Here is a 26,424-nt window from a genome sequence, read left to right on the forward strand (position 1 = left end):
TGGCCGGAGTATTTCCCTTTGTGTCCCTGAAATGTGCCCTGATATGCAGGTCTCGAAGTTGGGCCCAGTGGCGGAAGGCAATATAGAGACTTTCAAAAGGGCAAGCAGCCAGGGGTGGCCTTGAGTGCTAATTGTCTCTCTGGAGGTGAAAATCAACAGAAGTTGCCATAGAAGCAGGCGGTGAGGAATGTGCTGGCTGGGTAAGGCATTTCTTTCTACCCATTTGAAAGGTGTTGTCCTCCCTATCAGGGAAAATTGAACCCCGGTCTCCCACATGACAGGTGGGGATACTCACCACTATACTAACAAGGAATGGGGCAGGGAAATCGAACCCCGGTCTCCCACGTGACAGGTGGGTATACTTACCACTATACTAACAAGGAATGGGGTAGGGCCTTCTACAGCATGGAATTCCAAGAGACCAGCTGTGGCCAGCTTACACCACACCAGGGGCCCCACCAGGCAGCAACACCCCTTGCTCTCGTCACCTTCCCAAAGGCTTTGGTTGCAGGCTGCCTTTGGGGGCTACACATCTCCTCCCACAACACCTGCCTGGGGCCTTTCCCTCAATGACGGGCTGTTCAGCACCTTCTTTCTCTGACAACAACAGTCTCTTTCTACCATCCCCCTTCCACACTTCAGACGCTCCTCAAAGTCACGCCATTACAAACTCAGCCAAGGCCCCTTTGGCTTTAGAAGCGCCTCTTGAAGGCCAAAGCTTCTCAGGCCTGCAGATCCTTCCTTTCAATGCACAGCAGTCAGACATTTGAAACACAGCTGTTTTCAGAATGCAATACGCTGCTTCCAGATGTTGGCACTCAGGAAGAATTCCTGTTACTCTTCCCCATTACTTTCCCAGGGTTGACTGACAGTGCCAGGAGTCCCGAGAAGCAGAAGAAGCGTCTTTTTTTTTTTTTGGCTCTAGAGATGTGGAACAGCGCTGAGTATCACTAATAGAAGCCAGAGAACTTCTTATTGAGGCTAAAGTACTCAGTGTTGAGTAGGAGTGACTAGGCTCCAAGGGAGGGTGAAATGCTGCCTCCATGAGGAGGAACCTAAGCCTGGTGTCCCTGTCTTTTTTTGGTGCAGGGGCAGAAGTTTCTGCAGATTTTGCAGTGCTCCCACAGGTGAGCTTCTCCCAGACACTTAAGGCAGCTGCAATAAGGGTCACTGACAGGCATAGGCTTGTGGCATGAAGCACAAGGCTTAAACCCCTGAGACTGAGGCATGGCCCAGCAGGGTTCGCTAATCTAACTACCTAAGTCAACAACTAAAATTTAACTACTATGAATAAAATAACTATGCACAATCAAAGTCCACTGAGAGGAGTACTTGTGGAAAATACAAGGAAAGCTGAAGTTCCAGTGACTTTCACAGGTGGTAAGAAGGAACGGAGGGGGCTATGGGTCAGCAGAACCCTTTATATCTGCACTATATGTGTCCAACTCTAGGGGCACCAGAGCTGACCCAACGGATGCCACTGAGGGAAATACTTTCCAGTGGTGGTGCTCGGGGTGAGCACACACGTACATTGGAATGGACATGAGCAAGTACTCTAAGAAGAACATAAAGTGAAAACAAATCTGAAGACAACTAAGGCTACCGGATTCAAGTTAAAGTGAGAAAAATCTGTGCTACAGCAAATTACAGTAGGGCACGTATCCAGAAAAATTCAAACTATAGTTTAAATCCTACCTAAAAATGTATCAGAACTGCTTGATTTTCCACAATATAATAACATGTCAAAGGAAATTCATGCATTTGTTTCCCCTTCATTCATATTTTAATCCAAAATACAATCAACACAGGTACATTAGCAAAGAGGCCCCTGTGGAACTGCAGCCTAATGATGGGGGTAATATTTCCAGGAAAAATCTGTTGAACAAAACCAAGCACAAGCATGCATCCGACGGAGTGCATATTCACCCACGAAAGCTCAAGCTCCAATACATCTGTTAGTCTATAAGGTGCCACAGGACTCTTTGTTGCTTGTCCAAGCACGCTGCTGATGCTTTACAAATAATTAATGCTTTAAAATACAATCAAAATCACATACACTGCAGGAGCCTCACTACACAATTCATTACTGCTAGTGTAATTCTTTCTTAGGTGTCTACAGTGGACACACAGGCTATGGTAAAATAAAATGCAGTCTGAAGGTGAAAAGAATTTATTTGAAGCAAACAAACATGGAAATAAAGTGGTCATCTATAGTAAACAAAACCTTTGTTGTCTTATACAATTTTAGATACTAACACTATATTAACAAACATACAAATAGCAGAAAAGTTGGGATAAAAACCTCAGGACTCTCAGTTAATCTCTCCTCTCATCTTTTGAGATGGCATGTGCAGGGCTTAGAAGATGTGGAGGCCTTTTTAGGGTGAGTGTCTTTGGCCATCCATTTCAAATTTTTCATGCTCACAAAGGTGCAATTCCATCTGGAGTATACATTCCCATTCTATGTGAGATTTGAATTGAACATGGAATGATTGTCACAAAATGGTATGTTTCCCCTTCAGAAAAAGCTTTGTTAGCTGACAACCATGCATTGTGTAAAGCATGTCAATCATATCCTAATCCCCATTTTGATTAACCTGTAGGCATCTTCCAATCTCACTCTTTATCTTCACTAACAGAGAAACAACTTAGCTGAAAACAGCTAAAGAACAATTACATGCTAGGCTCAGCATCTGAGATGTGAAAAAGGAGCTTCATGCATACAGAAAAACTTACCCACTGAAAAAGGAATTGATGGTAAAGTAATTGTCTCCTAATCAGGTAAGCACCACTATCTGCTGGTAAAACAGTTGTATGACTCGCATGTTTTTGTTCAGGACTTCATAACTAGAGCGTCCAAGAAATGCATAGCAAACCTCAAACCCACTTAAGCTGTGCCTTGAGTTTAAGGTTTACAAGCCTCAAACCATGCTGGCAGAAGTCTGGCCAATATGTGCTGAGGGTGTTCACACAACTTGGAAGACAACATATCTCCTCCCTCCCTCCTTTGTTTTCAAACTAGTTTCTTTTGTTTTCAGAGAGACATATGAGATAAGTGGATTCTCAAATTTTGTTACAAGGGGAGCTACTAAGTGGTGATGGAGTTCCCCCTGGTGGTTTGAGTAGGTATAATTGTATTCTCTTCCATAATTGTATTATCTTCCACAACTTGGAAATCCTATGTTGACTAATGTTTGAATATTGCTGGATTTTTGTTGTTGCTTGCAAGAAAGGTAGTGCCTTAAAGTTATACAATAACATTAAACAGAAAGCTTAAAACTTTAAACAGCTTTATTACAAATATAAACCTTTGTACGTTAGGGATTAAGGACTTTAAGCCACATTTTCAAAGGTGTGAGCATTTGAAGCTCACTGAACTCATTGAGAGCTACGAATGTTGAGCAACTTTGAATATTGGGTGACTTTTATTTAGGTACCTAATTATGGCTTTGCCTGCCCAACTTTAGGCATCCATTTGTGAAAATTTTTGCCAAAGTTTAAAAAAAATGAGCAACCTTCTTGGTAACTTTAGCTTTGAAATAGGTATGTTCTAAAAGTTTAGAAATGTAAAAGAATTTATGTCCAATGACTGTTTTAAAATAATTTTTTATGAACAGATTCACTTTTACTCTGGGACAGTCTATAAGATGAATCAGTACAGTTCTGAATATAGTATTATATGACAAGTATAATGTTTTAGAACTACAATGGAATAATAAAGGTATTATGGGCCAAATGTTCCCTAAAATGAACATGGGTGAAGGTCCCATTAACTTCATCTTGAGCACTGGGCATGAAAACATGGCAGGATTTGACCTTGTGTTTTAAATAAATAAATAAATAATTCAAACCCTATCCATAAACCTTTTGAACTAATACAGATTCCTGAGACAATACAAATTTTGTAAGAAGTTACATATTTACCATGTAGACTAGAATTACTTTAAGCAATCTCAGTGCTTGTCTACACAAACACTTTAGTTTGCAGTGAGCTGGGGTGTAAATCTATCCTGTGCTAACCTGCTGCACACTGTGTCTGTGTGGGCTTGCTGCAGTGCACTAAAAATTCTGTAGTGCACTTTAATCTACTCCTATTTCAAAGCAGAGAAGATTAAAGCACACTACAGAACTTCTAGTGTGTGGCAGCATGGTCCTCATGGACATTTAGTGTGTAGCAGGCTATTGCTGGGTAGATTTACACCCCAGCTCACGGCAAACTAAAAGTGATTTGTGTAGACAAGCCCTCAGTAAATATTAGACATATTGGACCAATCTTGGCTCTAGAACTTACTAAATAGCAAAAGAAAAATTCTTTAAAATCCCTGAGTCAATACATGTGGTCTTTTGCAGCAATTCAAGTTAACACATATCTAAATAGGATACCTTTAATGCCTTTAAAGTCTCTTGGATAAAATACAGGTAAACATACACCTCTACCCCGACATAACGCGGTAAAGCAGCAGGGAGCCCTGGGCCTTTTAAAGCGCCACCTGAGCCCCGCTGCTTTACCGCGTTATATCCGAATTCGTGTGGCGCTCCGGTCCCTTTAAATCACTGGCCAAGCCTGGCTGCCGGAGCCAGCTGGGCTCGGGTGGTGATTTAAAGGGCCAGAGGCTCTGGCTGCTGCGGGTAGACCCAGGCCCTTTAAATCCTCACCCGAGCCCTGCTGCCAGAGCTCCAGCGGTGATTTAAAGGGCCCGGGGCTCCCCACAGCAGCTGGAGCACCAGGCCCTTTAAATCACCGCCAGAGAAGCCGGTCCAGTCCGGCACAGCGTACCGGACCGAACCCAATATAACTCAGTCTCACCTATAAGGTGGTGAGATTTTTTGGCTCCTGAGGACTGTGTTATATCTGGGTAGAGGTGTATATTTATCAGAGGGTTTGGAATGGTTCTCAGATAAAATTCAGTATTTTTGTTTTACATTTAAAAAATAGATTAGATATCCGATATTTAAAAAACAGTGGTTGTGACAGCAAACTAGGAACTACAAGAAAAGTCTAAACTGGAGCATTTTACTCTCACTGTATATTTTTTTCCTAAGTTCAAAACAAGTCAGGAACAAATTAATTGAAGGATAATTATTTTTAATAGTTGAAACCTTAATGAATAGCTGCCATTTACAAATTTATATACATTTTTCTAGAGCTATATTAGTACTACTGAATATTTATAAAATGCTTTCTTTTTATAGAAGTGATATCTGATTCTGTTCCCATTTTATTTGGAGTTTTGACTTGACTCCAGAAAAGTAGGATTGGGTCCATAACAGTATGATTCTATAGACAGACATCTAAATTAATTAGTCACCACTTCAAATATTTATAGAGTGGAAACTACAAATATTATCAAGTGGAAACATTGTTTTAATTTACTTGTTGAATTCTAGATGCTAGGTGTTCCCCTTTATTTGTTAAAATTTCATCATGGAAAAGCCATTTACTAGATATCTCTCTGATGATTCTTGCCAGACTGTCACCTTTAACTTAAAATTTTGCTTTTTTTATTATTTTCACATCTTTAATATAATATATTTATCTGTCTTTATAAATAAGATATGTAAGGGTTTAGAGCAAAAATAATTTACTCTTTATAACCCATTAAACATCCACAGTCCTTTATGATATGTTTTTTAAATGATCAAATTCACTGTAAAAACATCAATCAAGAGAATTCTCTTAAGGACTTGTCATAACTTTTCATGAAATATATATTGCAAATAGATTATTTAGATATACTCATATTTGAATAACGCTTCTGCATAAGAAAAACAACTAGAGAAGCCAATAACATCAGTGCTGGTCTTAAAACCACAACAGCAATACAGGACTCGTCACATACGATCCTATTCTCCCAGGGTGGATACCATCTTGTGTAACCTATAAACAAGCATACAAACACACACTCTTATTGGGCACAACATGCTTATAAAGAAATAAACTTCAAGTAATAGTGTAGAAATGTAATACATACGTATAATTTTATCACGTTTTGGATTTCCTAGGGGGAACAAAAGAAAGAAATAGTTTAATCAGCTAGGAACAAAATAGTTACTCACCTTACAGCAACTGTGATTCTTTGAAATGATTTATGTGGATCTCAGTCTTGTCGCACATGCTCTGCATGCACAAGAGTTCAGAATTAATTGACCAGCAGTGTCCATTGGGGTTGCCCACTCCTTTGCACTCCCTCACCCAAGGGCAGAAAGGGCAGAAGGATGCCAATTGCTATTTAGGTGTTTCACCACCCAGAATCCAAATGAAAGACTCCAAGCTACACAGAAGGAGAACAGGTTGTGGGATCCACATGTACAGAACATCTCAAAGAATCAATTACATCTCAAAGAATGTACAGCTGGCGCCCGACCCCAGATTAGCAGGACGCAGATATTGACTTTTCATGAATTTACTCTTACTAGAACAGACAGAGGTAGAGCCGTTATCAGCTTTTCATTCCCCTGTAGGGTTGCGGGAGTGGGGAAAGAGACTTGTGGAGAAGTTTATGTACACAGAGATATCATAGAATATCAGGGTTAGAAGGGACCTCAGGAGGTCATCTAGTCCAACCCCCTGCTCACAGCAGGACCAACACCAGCTAAATCAACCAATCCCCAACTAAATCAGACTTAGGTTCTCTATAATCAAGGGACCACAGATGTCCCAACACCACTTCAGCCCACTGCACATTGGGCCAAAGGCTATGCAGCCTCTGCCTAAAGAGATAGGAGAGGCGGGCACAAGAGGGAAAAGAGAAAGGACCCAGAATGAGGGTGTAGAGAATAGGAAAGAAAGGAGGACAATGGGGATAAATAGGAAGGAAAAGGGGTAGGAAAGTCAGGACAGGGGAAAGAAACCCAACAGGAATAATGAAGCTGTTCCCCCACTTCTACTCACATCCTACCCTACATTTCCTTTGGAAGCATCCCAAAAATCCTCTCACAGCCAGCACAGCCTCATTCCCGTGTTCCCAACAAGTTCAGCCATCCTTCTCAGAGGCAGTATTTCCACTCAGTCGCTAACAAAGTGCTGCAGCCTGCTAGCAGCATTGCCAACTCCTAAACAGCTGGAAGACAGTGCAATGCTGGAAAGACGCTCAGCTGCCAATCTGCATCCAGGCCCCTCCCTGGCATGCAGTTACAGCAGCCGAGTGGAGGGCAGCAAAGTGGGATCGCACAGCTGTGAGAAAACTGCATCCAATTCCCTGCTCCACAAGTTGCACTTACATAATGGAAAGTGGCAAGCGGCTTGCATACAGCAGCCCCTGAGAACAGTATTTTATAATAGCCTTGCCAGTAAAATCTATTGCTACCAAGGCAAAGTACAAAGAGCCCAGAGACTGAACCATGCAGTGAGACAGACTATTCTGAGTCCTAGATTCCAGGATTTAGATGTAAGAAGAAGTGAAAACATTGGGAGGAATTTTCAGACAGGGTCTGACTTGATTGAATACATTCCCAAAAGCCTAAGCAAGCTTTGTTTGTTTCATTTAGGACAGGTTATGTAAAAGGTGCAATCCTATATGAATCACATGCTGGCTCAATTTTATATTTAAATATGGAAAAAAATCCAGGAAGATCATACAGGGAAAAAACATGCAGCTGCTCCTACAAACTCCAAAACTGGTCCTTTACCAAGCAAAGACCTAACCCTGTTCTTTTGACTTCCCTGGTCACCCTTGAATCCTCCTGAGATCTCGATGAAACTTTCATGGAGGTACTCTGCAATCGTCTCTCAAAGGTTTCTAGGAATGGCAGCATTACTTTTCTTTGCAGTAGGACACTTTCCCATGCCAGTCCATGATGACTTTGACAAGCACCATTACAGTAAACTGGCTAGCAGCATGCGGGCCTGGGCAGCTTTGGGACGCTATGCAGTCTGTGCCTTTATCTCTTTTCTGAGGGTATCAGCTAAAATCACCACTGCCTGTGGAAAAGAGTGGCAGTGTTCAGTGCCATTGCCCTGAATATGTGCTCATGGAACTAAGGACCAAATGTTATTGTTTTGTGCAACCAAATAATTCCCTCATTTCCCTTTCCTCCCTGCGAACCTATGCTGGGCCATACTCGCCATCACCAGGGCTAGGGCTGGACAGTGGTGCCAAAGTTGAAGTGTCCATAAGCATATCTTGTTTACAACTTTAGGGAAGCAATGGAAGGGAACACTGAAATTTAACTTTCACTTTCCATTGTGACTATATATACAATCATACCTCTGTATGTTTTAACTGCAGCTGCTGCCATTGCTGCCTCAGGGGTTGCCCCTGCACACCTGTGGAACACCTGACCATAATAAGGAGAAAGAACAGGACTCGGGAAGCTATATTCACTGAGATTCTGCAAACCTGGAGGGTGAATACTGCAGACATTATGGAGAGGGAAAGAGTGGACAAGAAAAAGGCCCAGCAGGAAAGGGAGAGAGAGATGCACCAGGACATAATGGGGATCCTATGGCAACAAACATAAAAGCTGCAGACTTTCTTCTTGACCTACAGATTCAACAATCATAGGCCTGGTCTACACTAGGACTTTAATTCGAATTTAGCAGCGTTAATTCGAATTAACCGTGCACCCGTCCACACCACGAAGCTATTTAATTCGACATAGAGGGCTCTTTAGTTCGACTTCTGTACTCCTCCCCGACGAGGGGAGTAGCGCTAAATTCGACATGGCTATGTCGAATTAGGCTAGGTGTGGATGCAAATCGACCTTAGTAGCTCCGGGAGCTATCCCACAGTGCACCACTCTGTTGACGCTCTGGACAGCAGTCTGAGCTTGGATGCTCTGACCAGCCACACAGGAAATGCCCGGGAAAATTTGAATTCCTTTTCCTGTCTGGCCAGTTTGAATCTCATTTCCTGTGTGGACGTCGTGGCGAGCTCAGCAGCACTGGCAACGATGTAGAGCTCTCCAGCAGAGGAGTCCAGGGAATCTCAGAGTAGAAAGAGGGCCCCAGCATGGACTGACCAGGAAGTCTTGGATCTCATTGCCGGGTGGGGCGATGAGTCTGTGCTTTTGGAGCTGCGCTCCAACAAACGGAATGCAAAGACCTACGAGAAGGTCTCCAAAGCCATGGCACTCAGAGGATACAGCCGGGATACAACGCAGTGCCGCGTGAAAGTCAAGGAGCTGAGACAAGGCTACCAAAAAATCAAAGCGGCAAACGGATGCTCCGGAGTCCAGCCCCAGACATGCCGCTTCTACGAGGCACTGCATGCCATTCTCGGTGGGTCTGCCACCACTGCCCCACCAGTGTGCGTGGACTCTGAGGATGGGATAGTGTCGACGGCCAGTTCCTCGGCGATGTTCGCAGACGGGGAAGATGAGGAAGGAGATGGGGGGGGGGGCAGTCGACAGCACTTACAAAGCTGATTTTCCAGACAGCCAGGATCTCTTCATTACCCTCACTGAGATCCCCTACCAACCCTCCCCAGCCATTACCCCGGACCCTGAATCAGGGGAAGGATCAGTCTGTAAGTGCTTTAAACATGTTAACATTTATTTTTAAGGGAGCAGGAATAGTTACTAGTTGAAAAGAAGGCCAATATATATGGGGATAGAACAGAAATCCTCTTGGGATATCTCCGAGAAGCTCTCCTGGAGGTAATCGAAAATCCTCTGCATGAGGTTCCTGGGGAGAGCTGCCTTATTGGGTGCTCCGAAGTAGCACACTTTTCCACGCCAGGCTTTCACCTGGTACTCCGGGACCATTGCCTCAACGAGCATGGCAGCATAGGTCCCTGGTTTGTGCTCGCTTTCACGCAGCATGCGCTCTCTATCTCTTTCTGTGACCCTCCTCAGGGTGATCTCGCTCGGAGACTCCTGCATTTAATTAGAGTAATTTGTTTACTATTAGTATTGAGAGTGCTTCACTGTTCCTTTGCATAACAAAAAACGTCACTTTACAGCCACGTGGTGGAGGCTGCAGAGTGGCAGCATACAGGGATCTTTCCCAGGGAACAGACGCGAGGGGGTGGAACAGGGGCAGAGTTTATGCTTTCAGGATTGCCTGCAGCAAGAGGACAGTGGTATACATTCACTTTTAAGCAGCCAAAAGTCTTTGGCTTACCATGCCTGGCTGCTCCATGGATTCTGCTGTCCCGTCCCGCTTGTCTGGTCTGCAGTGCAATCCCCCAGGCAATGAAAGCGAATTCCAAAAATTCGAACTTTCCCTGAGTGAGTGCTGTGCATGGTCTTGTTCACAGAGACTGACTAGACTATGTTTCTTCTTTGCAAAAATGTATCTTTGTAAGGAATTCACTCCCTTTTTCCCATCACACAGCTGCAACTGTATCCCGACCTGCTCCAGCATGCCCCTGACAGAGGCTGGTGCAGATTAGGCGGCGCAAGAAAAAGACACGGGATGAGATGTTCGCTGAACTTATGGGCTGCTCCCGAGCCGAGGCGGCCCAGCAGAGCCAGTAGAGGGAGCTGGGTCTCTCCCCCGGCCCTGCCTGGATCGGGCCCTGGCCCCCACGGGTCTCCCCCCACCCCGCCGCGCTGCGTCCCTGCCTGACAGTAGAGCGGCTCCCCACAGAAATGCTGTCTGGTGCCCCAGGGTCCTAGCGCCTGCCATCCACAAATGGCAAGGCAGGCTGCCCTTACCCTGCCCTTCCACCATAGCTCTGAGCCTCTCCAATGCCCCAAACCCTCAGCCCCAGCCAGAGCCCTCATCCCCCTACACCTCCTCCCCCCTTCCCACACACCCCTCACCCCTTCCTACGCCCCCAGCCCAGAGCCTGCACCCCTCACCCCTTCCTTCACACCCACCTGTAACCGTCCTCCCCCCAGTCCTCCCCCGCCACAAGGCCACATAGTCCCCGCACACAGAGTCCCAAAAAGGAGGGATGGCAGGCTCCGTTGAAACAACCAGTGCGGCAGTGCAGACCGCTCTAGGGGCAGGAGCCTGTCATTCCTAGAGTGCAGAAGCGGTCTGTACATCACTGCACACCCTACCCACCACAGTCTGCGTCCCTGTTTCAACCCTTTAACGCGAATTCATTAGTAAAGAAAACATTGTTAATTAACAATATTCCATTAACTTTATTTTTAAACGTGTTTTGGAAGGAGGGAAACATGGTGAACGGGGTATGTAACCGCAAAAGAAAGTCAACAGTAACTGAAACAGGGGCAGGTTCAGCTTCTCTGTAAAGAAACTGAACAGTCACAGGTTACCCTGCAACCTGAGGAATCTATCTTTCAAAGCTTCTCGGATGCACAGCGCTTCCCGCTGGGCTCTTCTAATTGCACGGGTGTCTGGCTGAGCGTAATCAGCAGCCAGGCGATTTGCCTCAACCTCCCATCCCGCCATAAAGGTCTCCCGCTTGCTCTCACAGAGATTGTGGAGCACACAGCAAGCAGCAATAACAATGGGGATATTGCTTTCGCTGAGATCCGAGCGAGTCAGTAAGCTCCTCCATCTCCCCTTGAGACGTCCGAAAGCACACTTCACCACCATTCTGCACTTGCTCAGCCGGTAGTTGAAGAGCTCCTTCTCACTGTCCAAGGCGCCTGTATAGGGCTTCATGAGCCAGGGCATTAGCGGGTAGGCTGGGTCCCTGAGGATCACTGTAGGCATCTGCACATCCCCATCAGTTATTTTGTGGTCCGGGAAGAAACTACCTTCCTGCAGGCGTCTAAACAGACCAGAGTTCCTGAACACACGCGCGTCATGAACCTTGCCCGGCCACCCGACGTTGATGTTGGTAAAGCGTCCCCTATGGTCCACCAGTGCTTGCAGCACCATTGAAAAGTAGCCCTTTCGGTTTATATACTGGCTGGCCTGGTGGGCCGGTCCCAGGATAGGGATGTGAGTCCCATCTATAGCCCCACCGCAGTTTGGGAATCCCATCGCGGCGAAGCCATCTATGACGACCTGGACGTTTCCCAGGGTCACTACCTTTGAGAGCAGGAGCTCAACAATTGCATGGGCTACTTGCATCACAGCAAGCCCCACGGTAGCTTTGCCCACGCCAAAGTGGTTTGCTACTGACTGGTAGCTGTCTGGCGTGGCAAGTTTCCAGAGGGCTATGGCCACTTGCTTCTGCACACTCAGGGCTGCTCGCATCTGGGTGTCCTTGCGCTTCAGGGCAGGGGACAGCAAGTCACACAGTTCAAGGAAAGTGCCCTTACGCATGTGGAAGTTTCGCAGCCACTGTGATTCATCCCAGACCTGCAGCACTATGCGGTCCCACCAGTCCGTGCTTGTCTCCCAGGCCCAGAATCGCCATTCCATAGCATGAACATGACCCATTGCCACCATGATCTCCACGGCGCGGCGTACCGTGCTTTCTGAGAGGTCTGTGCCACTCTGTGACTTCATGGCCTCACCGCGCTGCCGGAGCCTCCTCGCCCGATTTCTCAGCATCTGACTGTTGAAGAGGTGTACAATAAGGTGCGAGGAGTTGACAACGGCCATAAGTGCAGCGATGATCGCAGCGGGCTCCATGATCGCAGTGGAGTGCTGTGGCGTCCGCGTTGTCACTAACAAGAAAAGTGCGCGAACTGATTTCCCACCGGCGGGAGTGATGGTGGAATGCTGACAGTTACCCAAGACCACCCTCGACACAGTTTTCCCCCCAGCATGCATTGGGGGGAAATCCCAGAATTCCAATGGGCAGCGGGGAGTGCGGGAACTGTGGGATAGCTTCCCACAGTGCACCGCTTCCAATTTCGACATTTGCCCCGTTAGTGTGGACTCACAAAGTCGAATTAGTGTCCTTAGTGTGGACACACAAATTCGACTTTGTAAGGTCAATTCTACAAATTCGAATTAACTTATATCGAACTAATCTGGTAGTGTAGACATACCCTTAGGCTTGCCTCCCTTTGCAGTCAATGGAGAATTCCATTTTAGCACCTCTCTGCACCCCCCCAACGTTCCACATAGCATCATGGGCCATATCCCTACCCTAATGCTCCATGCCCAGGGACAGTAAGGACAACCACAGCTTCACATATAGCAAATGTGGGGCTCACAGGTCAGTGTCTGTATAGCCAAAATGAACTGAAATGGACATGAATGTGCTTTCTCCTTGTTAAGTTCTGCTCCATTAATTTCAGAAATGTTTATTGTATTTGTTTTTTTAATCGCATTTTTGCACAGGTTTTGGTATGCAATAAAATCTATATTTTGGAAAATAATTCAGCTGCAGAATGCCTAGTGCTACTGAAAGTGTCCATTAATAATTGTTGTACAGGGTGATAGAACCTATAGGATCAGTGACAGTGTAATAATTATATGTACAGCAAGAACCACACAATTAACAGGTGCATTAACAAACAGTGTTATTCAGAAGTGTACACTAAGCACCATACAATACCTAACTGCCCCCAAAACTTCAGGGCCTGATATAACACAGTCCACCACACCACATTACTCTGGCTGACTGTTTAAAGTGCTCTTTCAAAGATCTCCCTCAAACATATAGCTCTGTGTTGTGCTCTTCTAATAGCCCTTGTCTGGCTGTTCAAACAACCATTCCAGCAGCAACTTTTTCCCCTTTGCCTTGATATTCTTCGGGGTACAACAGGCAACTGTAACCATGGGGCCACTTTTTGCACTGAGATCCAGTCTTGTGAGTAAATACTGCCAGTGTCCCTTCAACCTACAAAAAGAACATTCAATGTCATTCTGCACCTGCTGAATCTTTCCTTGGTGCTGTTGAGGTGACTGGTGTATGACTTTGTGGGCGAGGAGAATAAGGGGCAAGCTGGGTCCCCCAGAATCATTATTGGCATTTCAACATTGTTGAAGGTAATCCGCAGGTCAGGAAAGAATGTCCTTGCTTGCAGTTTTCTCAACAGTCCTGTACTGTTAGAGATGCGAGCAGCATGCATCTTCCCTGACAAGCCAATGTTGTTGATGATTAAATGTGCCCGATGACCCACCAGTGCTTGCATAACTGTAAGAAAGTATTGCTTTCTGTTGATCTACACCGTGGCAAGGTGGTCTGGTGCCAAAATAGGGAAGTGTGCCATCTATTGCCCCACCAGTTTGGGAACCTCATTGCTGCAAATCTAGCCATGATGGCCTGCATGTTACTGAAAGTTACAGTCCTGCATAGCAGGAGACTATTAATGGCCCTGCACACACATAACAATGGCCCTCATTGTGTATTTTCCAACTCCAAAAATGATTTCCCACTGACTGTTAGCAATATGGCATTGCAAGCTTCCGCTGTGTGCTCTCCACTTTCTTCGCAGCTGATAGTGCAGCTCTGGTTCTGGTGTCCCTGCGCTGGTGGGCTGGGGAGAGCTGGGCACACAGAGCCAGGAATGTGGCCTTTCACATCCAAAAGTTCTGCAGCCACTGCTCATCATTCCAAACTGGAATTAAAATGTGGTCCCATCAGTAAATCTTTATTTCTCAGTTCCTGAAACAGCGCTCCATGATCTGTAGCTGCTCTGTGAATACCAGCAGCAACCTGGAATTAATTTTTGCTATGTCCCACAGCAAGCTTTCCTCCACAAAATCATCATGTTCCCTGTTGCTGTGGTTCTTCCTGCAACTACCAGCGGCTCGTTTGTCCCGTGTTTGCAACGCTCATGAAAATAGTACAGAGCTGTGAGGGTTCCATGCGTCTGGCAGAGATGGCAGACAGAGAGACAATTTTCTGGATTATTTTTTTAAAAGGCATGAAAATTATGGGCTATGAATGGCATTATGGTTTGGAGAAAATTGCATGATGGGAACTTGACCCCTTCTCCACCATTCATTGTCAAAATTTCCCAAAAGAAAGTGTGTCAGACAATGGTGAGTTACACTCTCTGGGATACCTACTCATGGTGCACTGCTCATCGACACAAGCTCTCCTAGTGAGGATGCACAGCACTGGTGCAAGGAGCCAAGTATGCACACAACCGATATACTAACCGTGGCAGCGTTATGCTAATGTAACTTGTGCCAATCAAAGTTTGTAGTGTAGCTATGGCCCAAGATAACTAAAAAACATCAAGAGAAATTAAAATAAATATAGTAACTACTGTAATTACTATGTAAAAAGTGTAACAACAAGGATGCTGACGGTATTTTGACTTGCTGCCACAGGCAATACAAAAGATCTGAACGGCTACTGGGGTCACTCAGCTCTTTTTGCCTTGGGAGGGGGAACACAAAGGTATTCAGGTGCACACACAACCCCAACAAATACTCTGGTCAAAAGATGCTGAATACCTGCTGATGGGGTGCATGCATACCAAGCATGGGGACCACATGTACAGACACTCCAAGAAGGATTTTTTTTCTCTTTAAATCTTCATTAGATAACAAATGGAAATTGTGCATGGCAATCAAGTTATTAGAAGTTAACCATTTTTAACGACAAAGTTTGTTTAAAAAAATTGAGATCTAAAGTGCTGAGTATTATTGTTTAACTTTTGTAAGAGCATTTTATGTGGTGCCCTCCAGCATCCAAATGAGGCAGCTTTATATGTGTCTTCTACACTGATAACTATTCCTAGTTAGAAAAATGTTGTTGGAGTGGGAAGGAAGATAGTACCTTTTTATTTTTCAGTTAGTGGACTGGCCTGGTTCATTTTTAAAACAAACAGTAAACACTACATAATCTTCAATATACTCTATAGATTTGGTAAATATCATCCCTATTATACAGCTGAACAAAGAAAGACAGTAGTTTAGGCCAAAATTTTCAGAAATGTCTTCTAGATTTGTGTGCCCCGATATCTGGATGCCTAGTTACTGCCTTATGTCTGATTGGTGCTCAGGAAAAAACAGTTACTCACCTTCTCGTAACTGTTGTTCTTCGAGATGTGTTGGTCATGTCCATTCCAATCAGGTGTGTGCGCGCACACATGCACAGTAGCTGGATAATTCTTCCTTTAGCACCATCTGCCTGGTCACCACCTGGAGTTGCGCCTTCATGGTGCTCAATATAGAGCCCTGCCAATACACTCAGTTCTTTCTTGTTGATACTCAGAAAGGGGTAGGAAGATGGGTATTGAACTGGACATGAACAACAGACCTCAAAGAACAGTTACAAGAAGGTGAGTAACTGTTTTTTCTTCTTTGTGTGCTTGTTCATGTCAATTCCAATCAGGTGACTCACAAGCCTAAGTTCGGGGAGGTGGGGTCGGAATCTTCCACTGATTGGAGCACTGCTCATCACATTACTCAGCAAGCCAGAGACAATCGCATAGTGCGTGGTGAAAATGTGGATGGAGGACTACGTCGCTACTCTGCAGATTTCCTAAGCAGGGATCTGCGCAAGGAACGCTGTTGATGAAGCCTGCGCCCTGGTAGAGTGAGCAGTGATTGGGAGTGTGGGAACCCCAGCCAGGTTGTAGCACTCACGAATGCAGGACGGGATCCATGATGAAATATGTTGTGATGACACAGGCAGCCCTTTCATTCTGTCCACCACTGCCACGAATAACTAGCCCCATTTTCTGAACGGCTTCATTCTCCTGATGTAAAAGGCGAGCGCCCTGCGGACATCCAGTGAGTGAAGTCTCTGCTCCCTGCTACTGGAGTGCAGCTTAGGGTAGAATACCATGAGAAAGATGTCCTGGTTGATGTGAATCTGCGACACAACCTTCAGGAGGAAAGCAGGGTGAAGCCTGAGCTGAACTGTATACTTATAGAACACGGTGTAAGGAGGCTCTGATGTTAAGTCCTTGAGCTCAGACACCCTCCTAGCCGAGGTTATTGCTACCAGGTGTCTGTTAAAGCTGTCCCCCTGCTGCACTTTTTTTTCTCCCTCTCCTTTCTGGTTGTTCTGTGTCCGCCCCTCCCAGGCCTGCTGTTCATGGAAATGACTTGTGCAGACTAACTGGAGCCATTGCTCTGCTCGAGGGATGGGGGGCTTTTGGCTCCTTTGTTCAGACTTGGGCTCGGTGTAGAGGTGCACTGCCCAGATGTGCAAGACCTTATATGGCCACATAGCTGAGCATGTGAGTCATGCCTGTGGCTTAGAGCTAGCCCGGACATGTCTGTGCTCACCTGAAGTCTTCTCTCCTCCCCTGTAAGAAGGGGAACCAGTCAAAGTTACTGGCGGGAAACTGCCTAAGTTTGCCTTTATAACCAGACATTTTCTAATCAGACCTCGGAGAAGGTCCTTGCTTTGCCACCTGGTCTGATCAGCTAGGGGTCTTTGGGAGGCCCTCTCCCCGCTCTCGTTTGTTTTTGAGCGTACCCCTGTTTTTAAACTCCCCTCCCACGAACAACGAATTTTGCCTGGAGATCTCCTGATTGTGAACGAATTGAGTCCTCTCTGCGTCCTCTGATGCTGCTGCTGTGCCTGCTTCTGCCTTTGCTGCTGTCCTGGGGATTGGTAAGAACTCCCTTTTGCAAACCCCCCCTGTCCTAGCTGCTGGCTCTGTTTCCCCAACAGATAGACCTAAGTTAACTTCGTGGTCTGTGCTGCTAAAATAAGCTGCTAAACTGTAACTCCCTGAGCTCTAGCCTGGACACACACCACTTAGTATAAGGTGCACCCATTAGGTTAGGTTTAGCTTTTAGTCTGGACAAATTGTAATTTCATTTTGCATAGCTGTGGTTAAGTTAGGTTTAGCATTATACTCTGTAAGTTAGGCTTAGAGAATTGTTGCATTGTGTTTTGTTACTTGCTAATTTGTGTAGTCTTGGTTAAGTTAGATCATAGATAAGATTTTGCTGTGTTCTGTATAATTGTGATTAAGTCTGTCTTCCCACTGTCAGCCCCCCCCCCCCGGCTTCCCCAGCCATTTACAGTCTGTTTGTTCTTTGTGTCTCCCTGAGTTTAAATCTCCTTCTGCAGCGCCTCTGTCTTTGCTCTCTGCTCCACCACGTGCTTCTCTTCCCCCATCCCAATCTAGCATAAAACCCCATTGGTTACTTTTTCCTCTCTGATACACCTCACATTCTACATTTACACCACTGTGACACATTTCTACCTAAAATTGTTTTATTTAATATATTTTTCCATAACTGTTAGTTGGTTGTGTGCTGCTGTGACACACCCTTTACATAGAAAATTGTTAGCTACCTGTTACATTTATACTTCAGTGTTAATTGGTTACCCACTGTATTGTATCCGACTGGATTGTACCCCACTATTGACACCCCCTTACTGTCCACCAAAAGAAACCCCTCCCTAATTGTCTACCTTAACAAACCCCATACCCCTCACTATTGAATTTTCTCTGGTTTTGCATTTGCTTAATAAAGTTTATTTTGCACCCCACAAGTGCAGTAATTGTCTCCCAAGATCCCCTACCTGCTGGCAGGGACACCAGGAATGCCACCTTGTTCGAGAGGTAGAGCAGGGAGCATGTTGCCAAGGGTTCAAAGGGCGGTCCCATGAGTTGGGACAGGCTGACTGACGTGAGAATATAGCTTGTTGAGCTATTTTAAAAACCAGCTAACCATAGGGTTAGCAAACACCGAGCAGCCCTCCTGGCCTGGGTGGAAGGCCAAGACAGCAGCTAAGTGTACCCTTATTGACGACACAGAAAATCCCTGCTGCTTCAGCTGGAGGAGATAGTCCAGAATGAGCAGTACTGAGGCTAGCATTGGGGATGAATGGTGCTGTGTTGCCCAGATTGAAAATCTCTTCCATTTGGCAAGGTAGGTAGCTCTTGTAGAGGGTTTTCTGCTGCCAAGGAGGACCAGTCTAACCTGGTCTGAACAGGAAAGCTCCATCGGGTTAGACCATGGAGCTTCCATGCCGTGAGGTGAAGCGACTCGAGGTTTGGATGTTGAAGACGACCGTGATCTTGTGTCAGAAGGTCCGGGAAGAGCAGCAGCATGACTGGAGCTTCCACGGACATGTCTAGGAGAGAGATGTACCAGTGCTGGCAGGGCCAGACTGGAGCTATCAACATGACCTGAGCTCATTCCCTTCTGATCTTGAGGAGCAGAGTGCGGTATGGAGCGGTATGGAAGGAAATGCATATAGGAGACTGTAAACGGGTCGGACTCACCCCTGCGGCGCCTCCTACTGGTTGCTCTGCGAATTAGCTCAGTCCAGCGCTGGAGCACCCTCTGCAGGCTGGTGATCCACCTGTTCGTAGGCCCCCCGTGTCCCTCCCTGGACCCGGTGCCCTTCTACATGGGGTGCTGCCCCCTAGCAGTAACCCCTTTCTATGGGTCTCCCCTCCTTAGGGAACCCTCACCCTCTATCCCTACCTTGCCTCAGTTTTTGGCTACTGCCAGTCATTGTCTAGCCCCACACTCTGGGGCAGACTGCAGTCTCAACCAACTCATCCCTGGCAAGGAGGGTTTGGACCTGCTGCTTTGTCCTACCCTCTGCAACCCCCAGTACCGTTGGCCCACTGCTAGGCCGCAGCCTGGGGCTTTCTAGGCTGGAGCTCCCCAGCCTTCCCCAGCCCTGCTGCACTCAGGTATTCAGCCTCAAGCTAAGCAGCCAGGCCCATCCCTCTCTGAAGGCAGAGAGAGACTGTTTGGCTTCTGGCTTCCCTGCCTTCTTATAAGGCCCTGTTTCTCAGTTTGGGGCGTGGCCCCCAGCTGCAGCCACTTCCCTGATCCGCTCAGCCTTGAGAGCCACTGCTCTCAAGCCCTGCCAGGCCACTTTTTAAACCCTTTCTCGCAGGAGCAGGGTCCACCCTGCTACAGAGACCCAGTGGAGGAATGTGTCCGCTCTGGAGCTTGGGCTGTGATTTTGGAAGGAGCAGAACTGCTGGCACTTCCTGTTGTGTCACATGGCGAATAGATCTATCTGGGGAAGGCCTCACTTCTGGAAGATTAAGTTTGTGACGTCCGGGCAAAGGGACCACTCATGGCTATGAAATGACCTGCTGAGGTGGTCCGCCAGCTCGTTCTGTACCCCAGATGTTTGCAGGTGTATTGAATGTTCTACACAGAAATCCCACAACATGAGGGCTTCCTGGCACAGGGGAGAGGAGTGTGCACCCCTGTTTGTTGCTACAGAACATTGCTGTTGTGTTGTCTGTCAGGACTGATACACACTGTCCCGTTAAGTATGCCCGGAATGTCTGGCATGCTAGGCGCACCACTCTCACCTCTCTGATGTTGATGTGGAGAGGTCCGCCTGAGACCAGACAACTTGAGTCCTGTGGTCTCCTAGATGTACTCCCCAGCCCAAGTCTGATGTTTCCATCACTAGCGAAAGAGATGATTGTGGACTGATGAAGGGGACCCCTAAACATACTTCCTGAGAGTTGAGCCACCACAGGAGGGAGTCAAGGACCGGGCGAGGCAGGGTCACTATCCTGTCCATGCTGTCCCAGGCTGGATGATACACTGACATGAGCCACGACTGAAGAGGTCGAAGCCTGAGTCTGGTGTGCTGTACCACATAGGTACAGGCAGCCAAGTGTCCCAGAAGCTTCAGGCAGTTTCTTGCTGTGGCGATGAGAAACTGTCTGAGGCCTCGAATGATGTCAGCCAGGGCCTGAAACCTCGCTTCTGGCAGGTATGCCCTGTCTTGGGTTGAGTTCTGTACTGCCCCTAGAAACTCAATCCTCTGGACAGTGGACAGAGTCTGTTTTGCTTCATTTAGAAGGAGACCCAGGCTGTCAAAGATGGCTCTGATGAATTTGACATGAGGTTCCACTTGGGTCCTGGAGAGGCTCTTGATCAGCCAGTTGTCGAGGTATGGAAACACCTGAACCTGGTGCCTGCGCAGGAATGTGGCAATGACTGCCATGCACTTGGTGAAGACTCGAGGTGCTGCTGGCAGGCCAAACAGAAGGACTGTGAATTGGTAGTGGGTATTGTTCACCACAAACCTGAGGTACTTGCTGTGGGGCTGAGTGATTATGATATGAAAATACGTGTCCTTCCAAGTCTAGGGTGGCATACCAGTCTGCTGGATCCAGGGAGGGGATGATGGAGGCCAAAGAGACCATGCGGAACGTGAGTTTCTTCACAAACTTGTTCAGTTCTTGCAGATCCACGATGGGCCTGAGGCTGCCTTTGGCTTTCGGTATTAGGAAATACTGGGAATAGAAGCCCTTGCCCTTCTGCTACTGAGGAACCTCTTTCACTGCCCCTAGCGATAGGAGCAAGTGCACCTCCTGTATAAGGAGCTGCTTGTGAGAGGGGTCCCTGAAGACGGACGGGGAAGGGAGCTGGAAGGGCGAGAGGGCACAGAATTGGATGGAGTATCCCCTCTCTACCATGTGGAGCACCCAGCAGTCTGAAATAATATGGGACCATGCACGGTAGAAAGGGGATAGTCGGGACAAAAAGGTAAGGTGGGGTGGATCCAGATCTTACTCTGGTGCGTCGTCTTTGACCGCACCAAACACGGCTTGGATTGTCCCAAGCCCTGGCCAGAGGTTTGACACGACCTTCTCTTGCCACTCTGATTTCTCCTTCTGGAGCCATCTTGGCAGTTTTGATGATCAAACGGCTGAGGAGTTGCGGACGGAAGTGTCTCTGCTGTGCTGAAGGTGTATAGAGGCCCAGGGACCTGAGGATGGCTCTGGAGTTTTTAAGGCTGTTTAGCCTTTCGTCAGTTTTCTCTGAGAAGAGAATCTCACCCTCGAACAGCAGGTCCTGAATGGTTTGCTGTACTTTGGAGGGGAGGCCAGAAAGCTGGAGCCATGAGCCCCTTCTCATAGACACTCCTGTGGCCATAACCCTGGTGGCCACATCTGCCCTATCACGTGCCGCCTGAAGGGATGCCCTTGAGATCAGTCTCCCTTCCTCAACCAACGCCGAAAACTCGGCATGGAAGTCCAAGGGGAGCAACTCTGTGAATCCACCACCAGAAAGTAAGGCTGGGGGTGGGAATAGAGATGTTTGTAGCCCTTGGAGGGACAAAGTATCGGCGCTCATTTGCTTTGCAGTAGGTAGCAGCAAGGCTGGGGTCTACCACAAAGTCTTATGTCCATAATTGTTTTGATTAATGGCAAGGGTCAGAGGGGGCCAGGATGCTGACCATATGGTCTGCACTGTCTACAACTTCCTCTGCCTTAATGCCCAACCCCTGGGCGACCCGGAGCAGCAGCTGCTGCAACACGCTAGAGTCTTCCAGAGCTGGGGCCACTGAAGTGCCTGCCAGGGCCTCATCTGGTGAGGAGTGGGAGGAGGCTAGTAGGGGAGGTTGTTGCTCCCTACCATCCCCACCTGAGGGATCTCGTGAACCCTGGGGGGATTGCGATAGGCTGGCCTGGTCCCAGTGCTGTGAGAGGCATGGGGGCTGGTACCGGGACCGGGCCCCACACGAGTGCCGGTGTTGGCACCTGGTGTAGCATGTGCGCTGGGGTTGTTGTAGGCGCCATCACAGCTAGCACTGATAACGAAGGCGGTGCCGGTGCTGTCATTGATGCTGAAGGCACATCGTGCACTGAAGGTTGGGATGCTGACACCTCCGGTGCCAAAGGTGTGGTCAAGGTTGGCGCTGCGGTCGGTGCTGATGCCGAGGATGGCACCACAGCTGTTGGCATTAATGACCGAGGCAATGGCACCGTTGCTGATCATGGCAGAATGAATGTCACAGAGGCCACTGATGCTGCTCCTGAGCGGGACTCATGGCTCTGATCCTGGGCTTATGAAAGGCCCACAGAGTCCAAAAGGGCCACTGAGCTGGATTTTGCCAATGAGGGGGCCACTGCATTGGGCATCCTATGGTGCCAAGACGTGGATCTTCTGCTCCTACTACAGTCGGAGTGGTATGAGTCTCACTCTGACTTGGAACAGGAGGACCAGGGTGGCACAGCTCCTCTCAACGTGGAGTGTCAAGAACCGGGGAACTGACTGCACTCCTTTGATGGAGGAGCTGGTGTGGAGGGGCGCTGAGATGATGGGGATCGACGTGCCATCATTGCTGACTTTCCCTTAGACTATCCAGGGTGCCGGGATGGAGCCTGCGGTGCCGGCACGCTCTCCTGTCTTGGCGGCGAGAACAGCGCTGTGAGTCTGAGCAGGTCCTGTGCTGCCACAAAACCCTCTGGGGTGGATGGGAGTGGCAGGTGTTCCAATGGGTTCGGTGAGTGAGACAGGCCCGAACTCAACTGCCTCACCTGGGCAGGAGTCACCATGGCCCCATTCTGAGCTTCGGAGCCATGGCCCAACTGAGGTGCCCGTGGTGGCTGGTCCGTAGGTCTTACTGAGGAGGATCTGCCTCTCTCTGACCTCTTTTTCTTCTGCGCCGGCGATTGGGACCAGTGCCGAAGGTTGGAGTGCCCCTGAGGGGCTCCATGACATTGCCGAGCTTCCTTGCCGGTGTCTTTCTTCAATGCTGGCTCTTTCAAGGATGGTGCTGGAGTGCTTCGCGTCAAAGATGACATGCTGGGAGCGGGATCCCCAGCACCTGGGTCTGACAGAAGTGGGAGAGCTGCCTCCGTGAGGAGAATTTTGAGATACTGCTCCCTCTCTTTAAGGGTTCTTGGTTGGAATTCCCGGAAAATCTTACAGCAGTCTTGTTTGTGCCTGAGTGAGGGTCACCAAAAAGAGGTGTGTGGGTCACTTTTGGGCATGCGCTTTGCACAGAGATGTCAAATCTTAAAGCCCAAGGATCGCAGCATGCTCTGGTAACAAATGGGGGTGAAACGGGGGGAACCCTCGCGTAACTGAAAATTACAGAAGAACTACTATACTATACTAACTAATTAAACTGGAAACTAACTATGTATAGCGTAAATAAAGAACTGCTGAGCCACTTGCCAAAGCATGAGCAAGGGGAAGTTCCAGCTACCGTCACTGGCGGTAGGAAGAAACTGAAGGGGTGGCAGATCGGCAGGGCTCTATATTGAGCACAGGGCTGGCTCCAGGCACCAGCCGACCAAGCACGTGCTTGGGGAGGCACCTTATAAGGGGTGGCCAATCTTGGTTTGGCGGGGCGGCGCTCGGGGTTTTTGGTTTTTTTTTGGTTCGGCGGAGCAGCACTCAGCGGGGGAGAGGGGGGCATTGATTTTCTTTTTGGTTTGGTGGGTCGGCGCTCTGGGGGGGTTGATTTTCTTTTTGGTTTGGTGGGGCGGCGCTCCAAGGGGGGTGGTGGTGTGATTTTCTTTTTGGTTCGGCGGGGCAGCGCTGGGTTTTTGTTGTTGTTTTGTTTTTGGTTTGGCGAGGCAGCGCTCGGGGGGTGGGAGGGTTGGTTCGGCAGGGCGGCGCATGTTTTTTTTTGCTTGGGGCGGCAATAAAGTTAGAGCCGGCCCTGATCGAGTGCCGTGAAGGTTTGACTCTAGGGGGCACCCAGGCTGACCCACGGATGCTGCTAATGGAAAAATTATCCGGCTACTATGCACGTGCGGGTGCACATACCTGACTGGCACTGACATGAACAAACACTCGAAGAAGAACTGTAGTTCATGTGTCTCAAGCTGGCCACTTAATTCAGGTACAAAGGATTAGTGACTGATTCTGAAAATAAAGCTAATCTGAGATCTTTCTGTCCCCTGAGCAAAGGAAGACAGAAGGCATAAGATTTTGGAAGTGAATCAGTGTCTAAATAAATGATGTAGCATGGAGGGCTTGGGTTTTATGGAGCACTGATCCATCTTCTGTGGGCAGAAAGGGTTATATAGGTTGGATGGCTTCCACCTCAGTAGAAGGGAGACCAATTTCCTTGGGGATAGGCTGACTAGAGTAGTTAGGAGGGGGTTAAATTAATAGCAAAAGGGGAGAGTGAAAAAAAGAGAGACGATATGAGAACTCAGCACAAACTAGAGATGTTGAGAACAAAATTAACCAAGGAACCAAAGGACATGAAGAAATTGTTTAACTGCCTATATACTAATCCTAGGAGCTTGGGTGACAAACAAGAGGAATTGGAATATGTTAGCATAAATTTGATCTAGTTGGTATTACTGAAACCTGGTAGAATGAGTCAACAATTGGAATGTTAAAAATCAATGGTTATAACCTATTTATGAAGGATCAAATGGCGAAAGGGGAGAAGTGGCACTTTGTCAAAAATGGCATTACCTGTTTGAGTCACTGATAGCTTGGAAGACAATTATTTTGAATCATGGATCAATGTCTTAACAGATAAAGCACAAGATGAGATACCAGTTGGTGTCTGCTACAGACCACCAAATCACACTAGGGAACAAGATAACTACCTCCTTATGCACCATTTATAATGTGTAAGGATGCAAAAAACAACAAAATATTGGGTGATGAGGGGGAATTTCAATTTGAGTGACATGCTGGAGATCTCATGCTGCCAGTACTAAAGCATCCTTAAAATTTCTAAACATTATAGATGACAATTTTCTAACTCAAAAAATGTAGCAACAAAAACACAAGAGAATTCTATATTAGATATTGTCCTAACAGATAAAGAGGGACTGATTACAGAACTAAAAATTAGTGGCAGCTTAGGTACAAGTGACCATCATTTGATCACATTTACAATGTGCATGCAGAATAAAGTCCAGACCAGTAATGTGTATACATACACACTTGGTACTTTAAAAGATCTACTTTCACAAAGCTGAAAACAATTATGAGCCACCTCAACAGAGAAAGAATTTAATCAGAAAAATGTGATTGATATTTGGGAACCATTTAAGAACACCTTACTAGATGCCCCAGTGCCACAACTGAGGAAGAAGGCTATGCTGGTTTAAAAAAACCCAACCCTGGCTTAGAGGGGAAGTGAAGGCAGCTGTAAACAATAAATATATAACAAACAGAAGAACGGGGAAGTTAATAATCATTAATATAAATCAGAAGTTAGGAATTGTGGAAAGTTAAGGGAACCAGAGGGATGTACAGAGAACTCTCTGGAGAGCACAGTTAAGGGGCCATTTAGGGATCTGGGGCAAAAATCTGTCTGGGGATTGGTCCTGCTTTGAGCAGGGGGTTGGACTAGATGACCTCCTGAGGTCCCTTCCAACCCTATGATTCTATGAAATGTAAGTTAAGGACAATAATATATTAGGAACAAAAAGAATCCTGACAATAGTATTGGTCAATTACTAGGCGGAAGTGGTAGAATTATCAATAAGAATGAAGAAATAGCAGAAGTGTTCAATGAATATTTGTTCTGTATTTAGGGAAAAAAGATAATGTTATCACCACATGATGAGACTGTCTTTCCATTCCACTAGTATTTTTGGGGAATGTTAAGCAGAACCTACTAAAGTCAGATTTTTAAATCAGCAAGTCCAGATACCTTGCATCCAAGAGTTTTAAAAGAAGTGATAAAGGAGCGTGCTGGACCATTCATGTTTATTTTCAATAAGTCTTGGAACACTGGGGAAGATCCAGAAGACTAGAAGAAAGCTAATATTGTGCCAATTTTTTAAAAAGAGTAAATAGGATGACCTGGGTAATTATAAGCCTGTGAGCCTGACATTGATCCTGGCAAGATAACGAAGCAGCTGATATGGTACTTCATTAATAAAGAACTCAAAGAGGGTAATGTAATTAATACAAAAGAACACGGTTTTTGGCAAATAGATTCTGTTAAACTAACTTTATTTTTTTATGAGATTACACAGTTGGTTGATAAAGATAATAATTACTTAAATAATAATAATGGTTTGATGTAATAT

General features: G+C 46.8%; 1 protein-coding gene across 1 annotated transcript in view; it reads right to left on the reverse strand.

The window, feature by feature from the left end:
- Window positions 1-5,677: 5,677 nt before the first annotated feature.
- LOC120395613 (glioma pathogenesis-related protein 1-like) overlaps window positions 5,678-26,424 on the reverse strand; it is a 42,920-nt gene continuing 22,173 nt past the window's right edge. The window contains exons 5-6 of the mRNA XM_039520191.1: window positions 5,973-5,999; window positions 5,678-5,878 (exon numbers count right to left, since the gene is read on the reverse strand). Of these exons, the coding sequence (XP_039376125.1) occupies window positions 5,724-5,878; window positions 5,973-5,999 (182 nt within the window). The 3' untranslated portion in view covers window positions 5,678-5,723. The remainder of the gene's footprint in view (window positions 5,879-5,972; window positions 6,000-26,424) is intronic.

This window comes from Mauremys reevesii, linkage group 1 (assembly GCF_016161935.1).
Source record: "Mauremys reevesii isolate NIE-2019 linkage group 1, ASM1616193v1, whole genome shotgun sequence".
Lineage (NCBI taxonomy): Eukaryota > Metazoa > Chordata > Testudines > Geoemydidae > Mauremys > Mauremys reevesii.